Source organism: Ctenocephalides felis, unplaced genomic scaffold (genome assembly GCF_003426905.1).
Source record: "Ctenocephalides felis isolate EL2017-DRISC unplaced genomic scaffold, ASM342690v1 CF-g0.4_SCAFFOLD_00443, whole genome shotgun sequence".
Lineage (NCBI taxonomy): Eukaryota > Metazoa > Arthropoda > Insecta > Siphonaptera > Pulicidae > Ctenocephalides > Ctenocephalides felis.
In genome coordinates, this window is record NW_020536597.1 from 10,954 (window position 1) to 23,748 (window position 12,795).

Below are 12,795 nucleotides of genomic sequence, written 5' to 3' on the forward strand. Positions count from 1 at the left end.
TGCAATTCTCCACGTTTAGAAGGTTTCTGGACATTTTGGCATACCTCAGAAAAAATGGATGTGTGTGTGTGTGTTTTGTGTGGCGCACGGAGCAACCGATTTGAATGGTTCAAAAAACATTCGATTCCTATTGATAGGGAGATGTGCTGATTAGTTTTTTGGCAAATGCAGGTCCTGCCGTTACGGAAGCAAAGTGCAAAGAGTGCAGAAAATAGAAATCGAGTTTTTGAGAAAACAGAGCATCCGATTTGAATGATCTGAAAATATTCAATTAGTAATGATTGGGAGTAGTGGTTATTAGTTTTGGCAAAAGTAAAAAAATTGCAGTTTTTGAGAGAAATAAGCATCCGAATTGAATAATGCAAAAAACTTTCTGCTTGTGTTGACAAAACAAATGCTTTTGGATAATTTAGATTTCAATTTTAATTCTGGGTGAAGTTTTAAATCTCACGTATATACTTTAAATAAATGTTTCTGACTTTGTGATTTAGTTTATATAATTCTTATAAATATTAAACAATGTTACAGTATTTATAATAATCTATTTGATAACATTTAATATTCCTCGAACATTACGTTACGGTACGGGAAGTTCCTGCAATTTGCCTTAAGGCACGGTGCCATACTTCCACTAGCTTTTTACATCATTTGATGTCATTTATAGCTATTATTAACCAATAATCATCCCGTGTAAAATTTGATATTCTTTGTTTTTAAGCAATTCATTTCATCTCAAATATATTTAGAATCGTGTAAAGTGGTCAACCAATTTTGAAAAGGTAGAGGGGGTAGAGGATTTATACATGGGGAGTTATCTTCGAACAAATGCGCGTTGCACTGTTTTGGTCCTGAGTAGTTTCAATTTTTAAAAACAGATGGCTCATGTGCACTCAATTTCAACTACAAATTGTTCGTGGTTCATGCAAGTGGCTGTCAAGTATTTGATCGCTGTATGGCTGTACGAATAACCTAACTTTTTGAACTCGTGTTGTTTCTAATTAATTAATTTTGTTTAAGTGAACATTTGTGAAATTTAATATGGCAAAGTGTTTTTATAGTACCCAAAAAAGTGTCAAGTGCGGGTTAAAATATTTAGCTATTCCAATACAAGTTTCCGCAAAGGTATTTTTTAATAATAATTGCAGCAATAATTATATATAATCAAAATATGTCAACATGTTATTATATTGAATAGGTGTCTTGGGGGTACCTGCAAATTGCTGCAAAATGCACGAACAAAGCGCAGGAGTACTTTTGACAACCAAGGAATGCAATATGTAATGACAAGAAGGATTCATAAACAATGCAATAATTTAAGGAATAAGTCGTACAAAAAGTCTCCAAAGGTCTACTATTTTTGGAGACAAATATTTATTTTGCGATGTCCTCAAACATTGAGAAAGTTGCATTCAGAGATACAAGTGTATAGCGGTATTTATGAGTGTCTATTTAAAACATTAGGTTCAGCTATTTATTTTAAAAAGTATTAGTAGCAGATACTGTGTTTTGATGTTTGATGAAATACCATTATCTTCGGAATTGTTATATGATTGGATTGAATCTCATATTGTTGAAGTTGCAAAACAGTTATTCAGCTAGTATGGTTTAAATGTTCATCAACGTAAGTTCATTGTTATATTTAATAAGATTATCTATTACATTAGCAAATGTAAACACTTATAAAGTAAACTAGTATTGGTTTAAATGTTCATCAACGTAAGTTCATTGTTATATTTAGTAAGATTATCTATTACATTAGCAAATGTAAACACTTATAAAGAGAGTCTATACCATACATAATATTTTAATGTATTTTGATTGAAGATTAGTGTTATAATATTCTTCAAATAAAACTTGTGTAACATCCCAATATAATGTTTAAATTCAAGATATATTTGTTACCGACCTTGGGAATCAAAAATATTGCTTTTATCTTTTGATTCATAAACAATTGTATGTGCATAAAACATTATTCTGTTCATTGTAAACACTTTTTTGATCTTTTATGGCAATTTCATTGATAATGTTTTCATGATGGAACATGGCTAAATGTAATGTTATAAAACACTCGTACAGTAACTATTCAAAGGTTTTGTTAAATGCAACTTTACTATTAATTCATTAGATAGCGAAATAACTATTACATGCAGAATTAATAAAGAACAATGTCTCGTAAATGAGTTTTAATCCTAGGAATTTGAATTTCTCTCAATTTTGATATCAATATATATATTTTATGTTTTAAGGACTTTTTTGTTTGTGAAGTATTTGTACTTTTTAACAAATTATTTGTTTTTTTCTTAACCCTTTAAATTTTTGTATTATTTGTCATTCCTTTTAAATTTGTAATTTCATTGCGTGCTCCTGTGCTTGTAGTTTCTTCTTAGTTTTTAAGATTTTAATATATTAATATTAGTCATTAAGTAATTAATATTAGTCAGTTATTTGTGCTTAGTTTAGTTAAATACTTCTGTGATTTTCTTCACTTAGATATTTAGTTTTTGAAATATTATTTAAGCATAATTGTGAAATTATAATACTTTTATAATTATGTATAATAATTATTATATTTTCAAACATTCCATAACTGTAATTATAATTGTTAATATAAACATAATTTTAATTGTTCTTTAAACATATGTAATATCTTTGAAAATATATATTTTGTATTTCGTATGATTTGTTCTTATTTCCAATATTAAAAATTATTCAGGTTTTTGGGGCTGTATACGATACGTACAAATTAAGAAGTAAAACCAGGGGTAATTTAAATATTATACATGTGTTGCCATCTATTTTTAAAAATTTGTATTCCAATCGAGGTAACGTCAAACCGCCAGACATAGCGATCTATTATACTTGTTTATCTATGGATTTATAACTATTTTGTCTTTCTCTTAACGTAAAGGCGTTAACGTGTCATCGTAACGGACGTCGCATCTCACGCTACGTACAGGTGTGTTCGCACTCTTACATCCCTCTACGATTAATAGCATTTGTTTGTAATATTCTATGTGTGTCGTTAATGGCAGGCGCTTCATATTAGTTTCAACAAGTTTTTTGATGTTAAATTCAGTGCTTTAGCGGGTGATTAATGATTAAATTATTTATTTTGGTTAGTATTTTATTGAATTGGTTATTTTCCTTATTAATTTATATCAAGGAACTTTTGACAGCATTCTATTCCGTATTCGCATTGATCTTATTGCTAAACATTCGTTAACGTTCGTGTCTTTTCTATCATTTTGAAATATGCTATTAATGTATTTTTAAACTTAATGTTTGTATTATTTATTAGATTACTTGGTGAGAACGTACTTTGTTTTTTATCGATATTGTTTTGATTTAAGAAAAAGGTTATGACTTGCACACGCCTGTCATAATTTAACAATTTTTTCTGTGGCCATTTCATGTTTTCTTTCATTTTTTTACGAATTAAAATATATTTTAATTTAAATTTTTATTTTAAATTATATTATTTTATAATTTCAGATGTCGGTGAAGAAATACTATTCCACAAGGATTATGTGACAGTTTCTGAACAAAATCGTACTATATTTTATAGCTTTATGAGGTATATATATATATTTATGAGGTACTTGAATATTAGATCGTCTAAGGTAAGTTGCCGCATGTTGCTCCTTTCAATTAAGTTAATCTTGATCACTTGATACAACAATAAATATGTTGTATTCTATAGAAAATTTTGCCTACAGTAGGAAAAATTTCAGTATCATCATCAGTATCAACTAAAATGATAAACCTTAGTAAACTTATGTGTCATATATAAATTTTGCAACTGAATGGAGTTCTAGCCGTTTGATCTGTAATCTATTAACGGTGGCTCAATCAAGTTGACAAAGATATTTTTGTTTAGGAATAGTCGCTAATAAATGTTGCCTTTTTAATTCTGACTTTAGCAGTTAGTGCAGTGGTTTCCAATCTTTTCTTTCTTGCGTCCCCTTTTCGATAGAAAAAAATATTGCACCCTCCCTAAATTTTTTAACAATTTAATTTATATATATATATATATATATATATATATATATATCTTGATATTGTTTCGAGCTATTCTGCTAGCTCATCATTCAGCTGAAAAACAAACAGAGTAATAAAACATAGTAACAAAATAAAATAAAACAGAATTAAAATTATACATACCAAACCAGTTTTGCAAGTTATTAAACATACTAAAAATTATTTTATGTAAAATTTGACAAACCTGAATATTTTGTTCTAAAAACAAAAAAATATGTATAAATAAAATTTTGAAAAATGAAATCAAGTAATCGAAATATATCGAATTCTGAAAGATAAAAGAAAATAACAATATATATTAGGCTTTAAAGCAGAGCCTTCCAAAGTGATACATCTATAAAACAAAAAAACACGACAATTCATGTAATGTCCTATTAGTAAATGCTCTTATATTTACTTGTTTATTAACACTTTTGGTACGTTATATCTGGGCAAATCATTAACTGCTTATAATAATACTTAAGCCCAAGATTTACTAGTTAATACACCCTTAATCTGTGAACACTATTACACATGCTATTTTTGTTGTTTGTTACATATTAATATTAAGAGAGGGAGAGAGATATCAGCAATTCTGAGTCATCAATTTTATTTGAAATATATTGCAAGCTGGTCTTAGTTTGGGTGGCCCATGAACCATCTCTATCGACAGCACTGTTGTGCTGCTCTAAACCTGTTTTATCAATAGTTTTTCTTAATTCCTCTGTTTTCTTAAGCTTATTCATTTCCAAAATGGAACTGTTAAATCATGTGTCTCTAGGAAACAGTCTTGCACATGCTTCGATATGTTTACTTATATTAGATCTTACAAAATAATCCACATATATGCAAAACACAACTTGCAGTTTTCGCATCTTATGCATGTTGTAGCTTAACCTCTCATTGCACATTCTTATTCTCTGTTGATTGAACCTTCTATTCTCTATGGTCAATCACATCACTAGATGAGTCTATCTGATATATTATTAATATGTAGTCTTTCATTTCTTTTGAAGTATGCGTCCTTTTCAACCTTCAAAACAGCGTCCAATTGCTTGGTGCATTTTTGTTCCATAAATATGCTTCATAATCCATTATAACTTTCAAGGTACATATTTGTATTAATGCCCAAGCCTTTCCTAAAAAAATATGCCAAAGTTGTTGGTCTGTTTTTGTATTTTATTGTAAAATATAGAGCAAATGATTTTGTATCCACATCCTGCTCAAGGCTTTTAACATAGGAGTTCATTTCTCACCAAAATTGATTTTCATCCAAAATTGCTCTAATTTCCAACAAGCAGTTAATTACAGTTACCTGTTTTTGACTGTGTCTAGTCTTTGCATTCACTGCCCTCTTCCGACTTTGGGACACGTGCCATGAACAGAGTAAGTGATTATCGGTTGGTGTCATGGCTGATGACTAAGCATTATAATAAGCTGATGCATTATCAGACATAAATGTTGCTGCGGCCATGTTTCCCATCTTCTCTTTCATAAATTCAAAAAATATTTTAATTACTGCTTTGTCTTGGCGGTTACTGAAGCAAAATGCCACTAGATTACCTGCCGCTGACTGATCAATTACTAAAAGAGTATGCAAGTGATATCCATATGCATTCGTGCTATGGATTCCATCAATGCATATTTGCATTATGCATTATTATATATTTAATATTAGCCTGTTTGTTGGTCATGATAACTAAGAGGAGATCATGAAAGTCAAATTAAAGCTAAAAAAGCCGTCAGCCATTTGCATGGAGCTGGAAATTGTTATTGTACAGTTCTTAAATATTTTATACATCATTAAACATGTAATATAAGTAAAAAATAAGAAATTGTTAGTTTGTGTTCAGATAGTATAAGTTCAATGAATCTTTTGAAGTATAAAACTATAGTGTCAACCCCCAATTACCTTACTTCTTGAGCAACACCCGTCAGCTATGTCATTTTTCTAGTGTGGGAAGGTCGCGTATGACTGTTTTTAAAGCGAATAAACGAAACTAGTGGTATATGGCATCGTAGCTTAAGGCAAATTGCTGAAAATACCTGTAGCAAAAATTAAATTTTTCAAAAAATATTCAATATTTTTTTAAAACTTTAAAAAAATCAAGAATTTTGTGAATTTTGAAAAAAAATGACTTTTTTGAAAAATAAAATATATTTTTTTTTATATTTAGAAATAATTTGAAAACTGAAGTGTGTTAAAGTCTTGTGTAGTCGCAACATTTACAAATATCCTTGGAAAAAATCGAGTGTTTTTAACAAAAAATATTAGTGATATGGATATATAAATTATTACAGAATAAACCTGATGATGGAACGTATCTAGTTCCGAAACGTCGTTATTAAACATCTGCAAAAAACAAATTGTTTTTTATTATTGGATTTATTGTTCGGAAAAGAAACAAATATATATATATATATATATATATATATTTGTGTGTGTGTGTGAGTGTGTTGTTTCTGCCAGTATTAAACTAAGAACATTTTGCTTGAAATACTAACTTTTTGTTTCTCTATTAATACTTTTTATATCGTGAGTCATCGGTTCTGGGACGTTTACCATATCTTCCTCTATTTCCTTGGTGAAACCCCCTGGGTCCCATATAATTATTATGCCAAAAATTTGGATTCCAAAATCGAGGTGGTGCATTTATCTTTAGTGTGGCGATAGTGGATAGAATCCAAGTTTTAAGGGTGAACGATGAGAAGATATTGGTCTGTTCTGGTTTTCCTACTGCGTTTCTGTCTATGTGCCTATACAAAGAGCCGCGAATGGTTAAAGTTATCTGGCATTCTCGACAAAAAAATCTATATCTACGGCGCAAACTTACAAAATAATTGATAGAATATGAAAAATATAGAATATAGTACATTCTATATTTTTTATATTCTATCAATTTCTATATTTTTCTATTCTATCAAAAATATAGAATATAGTTATCAATATTTCTATCAATTATCTTGTATGTTTGCGCCATGAATATAGATTTTTTTGTATATACGTATAAAAAATAATTCCTAAATATAAAATATAAACTGTATTGTTAGTATCTAGAAAAAATCGTTACATTTTCGATTTTTTTTTTTAAATTTGGATGTTTTTTTTTTAAATTGAATAATAAAGATCCTGGCGTTAAAGAACATGAAGCTAACCTGGAATCGCAATCAAAGTGAATCCATGTTAAACTAAATATTAATTCCGCAATACTGTTGATTTTGCAACTAATAAATGAGTCTTGAGAATTTCTTGCATGTCTATACCATGTATCGCATTTAAAACATTTATAATATGTCCTTCGGTCATATTATAAATCGGTCGGAGAGCTATCTGAACTACTACAAATTGGACAGATTTTATCGACAGGTGAAATATTTTTTAAGAAAAATGAATTAAACTTCTTCTGGTTTTGATAGGATCCACTTCAAAGTTAAAATTAGTATTATTAACTTCCCGAAGGAGAAGTTTATGTTTTCATCAAAAAATCCGAATGGCTAATTTTATGTTTTCTCGACGTTTCAAGCCATTCTGAATCGAATGAGACCAAATTTGAAAAAGTATGTGTGTGTGTGTGTGTGTGTGTGTGTGTGTGTGTGTGAACAGATTTTTTGCCGTAAATCGACGTTTTCTCCAAAACGGCTGGAGCGATTTCAAAAATTTAAAAGCCATTTGATGTATCTCGATGAGGACTATCGTCTCTGAGTTTTGTGCGGCGATCGGCCGGGCCGTTTCTTTGTAAATTGCAGAAAAGTAAAAAATTTTTCGCCCACGTTTTAGCCCGCAATTCTGAATCGATTCTGAAAATTCAAAAATCATTCGATAGATATTGGTTGGGAATCGTGCTGATTAGTTTTTGGTAAAGATCGGCCGGGCCGTTTTCTTGTAATAACGTTTTTAAAAAAAAAATTTCTACGATTTTTATGATTTTTTTTTTGACGGTAGATACCATAGTTTTCTAGGTCATACTAAAATATCACGGCCCTACGACAACTCGTTTAGCTTTAAAAATTCGTCAAAGTTTGCAAAAATTGGCATAGTTTTTTTGACATTTGTCAAAATTAGACTTTTGATCGACGTTTTCTCAAAAGCGCCTGAACCAATTTCAGAAATTTAAAAGCCATTTGATATATTTCGGGGAAGACTATCGTTTGTCAGTTTTGTGCGACGATCAGCCAAGCCGTTTCTTTGTAATTTGAAAAAAAGTGTTAAACTTTTCGTCCACATTTAAGCTCATCCTACCGAACCGATTTTAAAAAATCAAAAACTGTTCGAAAGATATTAGTTGGGAATGATACTGATTAGTTTTAGGTGAAAATCTACCGAGCCGTTTTCTTGTAATTAACCGTTGAAAAAAAAATTTAAGCCAATTTTTATGGAATTTTTTTTAGCGATATATACCATGGTCTTATAGAACTTACTGAAATATTACGGCCTTAAGACAAATAATTTGATTTTAAAAATTCATCAAAGTTTGAGAAAATGAGTAGCTCTTTTGGCATTTGTTAAAATTAAAATTAGACTATTTACTTGGTATAATGATAGAGTACTTGGTCTTGAACATAATAAATCATTAAAGTCCTGAAAACTGGTTCAATTATAAAAATTATTGATTTTTGAAAATTTGCTTTTAGAAAATACTCCGAGTTCGTTCGTTTTCAATTATGTGTAATAAATCCACTCGGAATACTTTTAATGACTCATAAATTAATTTATTTTTTATTGATTAAGTCGATTATTTAAATATATCGGGAAGTTCATGTAACTTGCCTCAAGGCTAAATACCAAACCAACTAGTTTAATTTAGTATTTTATAATATGAAAACTCAACGAAAAATTATTGTATACTTGCTCCATTTCATTTGTTCTCCAACAGTTAATTATCGCAAAAGTTTTTAAAAATAATAGACTGAAATAGAATAATAGACGCTGAATTGTTTTATACCAGTGCACTTACCGAACTCTGTGATTCCTGAAGCTGAACCAAAGGTTCAAAAGACTTTCGACTTTTCCGCGGGGTCACATATGCCTCTAGAAACTGTAAACTATTGAAATACCAAAGGCTTGGTTTATAAACCTGAAAGTAATTTTAAAGTTTAGTTGGGTATTTATTCCTTTATTAAATGTAATTATTAACTAAAAAAGAAAAATAATACGTTATCAGTTCCAATACCACCTTTCAATGACTGTTTCACTTTACAATTTTCAATATTGAACTGATTTTTCAAATCCTTAATTTTTTTCTGGCACTCGCCGGCAGAACTATTTACCCTTATCCAGGGCCGGTCCTGGGGTAGTCAGCGCCCGCATGCAAGATTGATTTTGGCGCCCCCTATTATTTGGAAACAGTTTTATTATTTGAGTTATAAATAAAATTCTATTATATTTTCAAATATTATTTAATTAATCTGGTTTTATTACACAAAAAATTGGATATAATGGTTTTAATATCTAATTCTGCACATATATTATTTTCAATACTAATTAACGCCAAACTGTTCAGCCTATCTTGTAAAATATTAGTTCTTAAATAGGTTTTAATCAATTTCAATCTTGAAAAACTGCGTTTACCACTTGCTACACAAACAGGTAAAGTTAAGAGTATTCTTAAGGCGATTGAAAAGTTCGGGAAAGCTAAGTTGTTGGATACTATATAATTAAGAATATCAAATGGTTTTCGAAGATTTAAATCGTTTTTCTGAAAAATATCACGAAAAGCACACAACTCATCAAATAACTCTATTGAATTTATATCTTTACTGTCGCCATCCTTTAGAGTAATTTCTAAATCGTTACAATGTTTTCTTAAAGCTTCTTTATTAATTTCCGGTAATTTATTTAAAAAATCGAAATTTTCAAAATATATTCTTAATTTTTCAAAGCGATCATTTGTGGAACATATTGCAACATCTAAAAGCGTATAAAACACACTAATTTTAAATTTTTCTTGTGGAGATCGTGGAGATTCGTCGTGTTGCTCGTAATCAAATTGTCGTTTCTTCTTTCGTTGTCGCACTTCCGAACTACTTTTATATTCTTGTTCTCCATCCACCTCTTCGCTCAGTTCTTTTGCAGTTTTTAGAACATCCTCAAATTTTAGTTCTGACCGATAATCTTGCATAAATATTTTTAAATTTTCAATAGATTCTAAGGCCTGTGAAATATTTATATTTGGATCTTGAAGCATTTTACTCACAGGGTTTATTCTATTGAGCAAGTCATGCCAAATTATGAGAGAGCAAATAAATTTGTAATCCTTTATTTTTAAACATAATACTTGTGCTTCATGTTGAATTTCTTTATTAAAATTTTCATTATTTACAATATCAAAAAGCGCATCATAAACTTCTCCTAATTGATAACGTAAGGGCCGAATTGCATTAATCCTACTTTCCCATCGTGTATCTGAAGGTTGCTTTAAAGTTAAATTTGTAACGTATCTTAAAAGTATTGCCCAACGATTAGAAGAAGATGAAAAATAATTATATAATTCTTGAATTATATTAAAAAAACTAATTGTATCAGTATTTACTTTAGCTGCATCGTTAATCATTAAATTTAGAGTGTGCGCTGCACAAGGTACGAAAAAAGCTCTAGGATTTTTAGTTAAAAGTAATTTTTGCAGCCCATTATTTTTCCCTTTCATATTTGCTCCATTGTCATAACCCGGACCACGCATGTCTTCAATGGGAATGTTCCATTTTTTCAAATTATCTATTATTGTAGAACATAAACCACGCCCTGTGGAATCGGTTATATCAACAAAGCCCAAAAAATTTTCCCTTATTTTTACAACTTCATTCTCAAAAGAAACAAATCGAACAATAATTATCATCTGTTCTGTTTTACTTGCATCAGGTGTACAATCTAATATTATTGAATAATATTTAGATTTTCGTAGCGAGAGTAAAATTTTATCCCTTATCGCTTTACTTAAAATTTCTAACTGTTCATTTTGGCTTTTCTTACTCAAATAGTGAACTTTATTGTTCGGTTGAAGAGCTCTATGAATATGATTTTCTATAACTGGATCAAATTTTGCAAACAGCTCAATTAATTTTAAGAAATTGCCGTTGTTGCTCTCATATAATTTATCAGATGATCCTCGAAAGGCTATATTTTGGCTAGCAAGAAATTTTATTATTTCTATAATGCGTTCTAAAGCACTCCTCCAATGCCTCTTTTCCATCTCATATAAGCTTTGAGTCTGATAATCAATCGTGGTTTTGTTTTTTAAGCTCTTATCTAAGTCTTTCCATTGTAAAAAATTTCTCATATGAGTTAGGTTAGTCTCATGTCTATGCAAACTTGTACTAAGATTTCTCCAATCGCTATAACCATCTAAAAAACTATTAGTTTCGTTAGATGCAAAGAGTTTACAACAAAAACAAAAAACCCGATCCAATTTTTCAGAATAAATAAGCCATGTTCTAGGCACCAACTCCCCGTTTTCCATTTTTCTATTATAATATGAATAATTAAATTTGCGACCGTGAGTATCCTTGGGATAAATAATATTTTTCTTTTGAATAGGACCCATTTCAACTAATTCAACTCGCAGTTTTCCGTCAATAATGCCCCATTCAGCGGGGTCTTCTAAATTTTTAATTATTACCGTTTCCTCAGTTTCGTCTGCAACTACATTTAAATCTAACCGCTGCGATTCACTTGAATCATGTTGTGGTATAGAACAATCGTTAGAAAAACTTGTTGAAGAACACGGTTCGATAACACTTATTTCTTCTAAATCAACTTCACTACAACCTGTGTCAGACTTTTTAATTTTTTTAATAAAGTTGCTAAGAGTTCCTGCTTGTTTTTGAATATCTGCTTCTTTTACAGCTTTTCGCTTGCGGAATTGAGCACCAGATAATTTCTTTTTTGATTCCATGCTTACTTTTAACGCAAAAAACTTAAATATTAACTTATCACTCAAAATATTTAATAGAATAACGATTCACTAATTCACTAAAAATAACAATTCACTAATTTGCGCAGTTATTAGAACGCTTAATGCCTTATCCTTAGCAATACTCTCGCCAAATGAACGTATACTACTGTTTCATATTTGGAACTTTCTTATATAATTATCAAGATGACCATTATTTAGAATTAGGAACAATGTTATCTTCATACAACGTAAAGCATTGTTATCTTTTGATCGATTCATCCAAGCTCCTGCACGTGTGACATCGATAATCAAGCAATAACATATTAATATAAACAGTGCTTATTGTACAAACTATGGTCTTATTTGTGAGCTTGTATAATGCGCTTGTTTTAATAATATAAAAGTATGTTTGAAATTTTCAAATTAAAATAATTGTGAGTGATTTATAAATTGATGCCAAATTATTATATAATATTACAAAATATTATTTTTTTATACTATGTTAATTTAGGTTATTTATTATAATTTATTTAACTTATTAAGTATTCTACAAAATCTATATTTCAATAAAAATAAACATTAAATCCAAAGCTCGAAATTGCGCCCCCCTAAGGCTTGCGCCCGCATTTCTTGCATGCATTGCATGCAAGGTAGGACCGGCCCTACCCTTATCTTTGAAACCTTTTGAAACACCCGTTCCAACGCATCTCTTTGAAGATGCTTGTTGCGATATACCGGCAAGTTACAGGCATATAAACAAAGCTCTCCCCCTTAAAAGAATCAAATAATAATTCAATTTGTTCTTTAGTCCACTTCTCTATTTTTTCTTATGTATTACCTAAATAAACTAACTAACGCAGAAAAACACTAAATAAACACAGACACGGTA

At 29.8% G+C, this 12,795-nt stretch overlaps 1 protein-coding gene across 1 annotated transcript; it reads right to left on the minus strand.

Annotated features, from left to right (window-relative positions):
* Positions 1–8,972: 8,972 nt before the first annotated feature.
* On the minus strand, positions 8,973–11,906 carry LOC113365154 (the record flags this gene model as incomplete). The annotated part of the gene is made up of 4 exons (XM_026606864.1): positions 10,548–11,906; positions 10,293–10,430; positions 9,921–10,169; positions 8,973–9,092 (listed from the first exon to the last, which is right to left on the minus strand). Coding segments are annotated over exons 1-4 (1,866 nt in total), but the record flags the coding sequence as incomplete, so codon positions are not given.
* Positions 11,907–12,795: the final 889 nt, after the last annotated feature.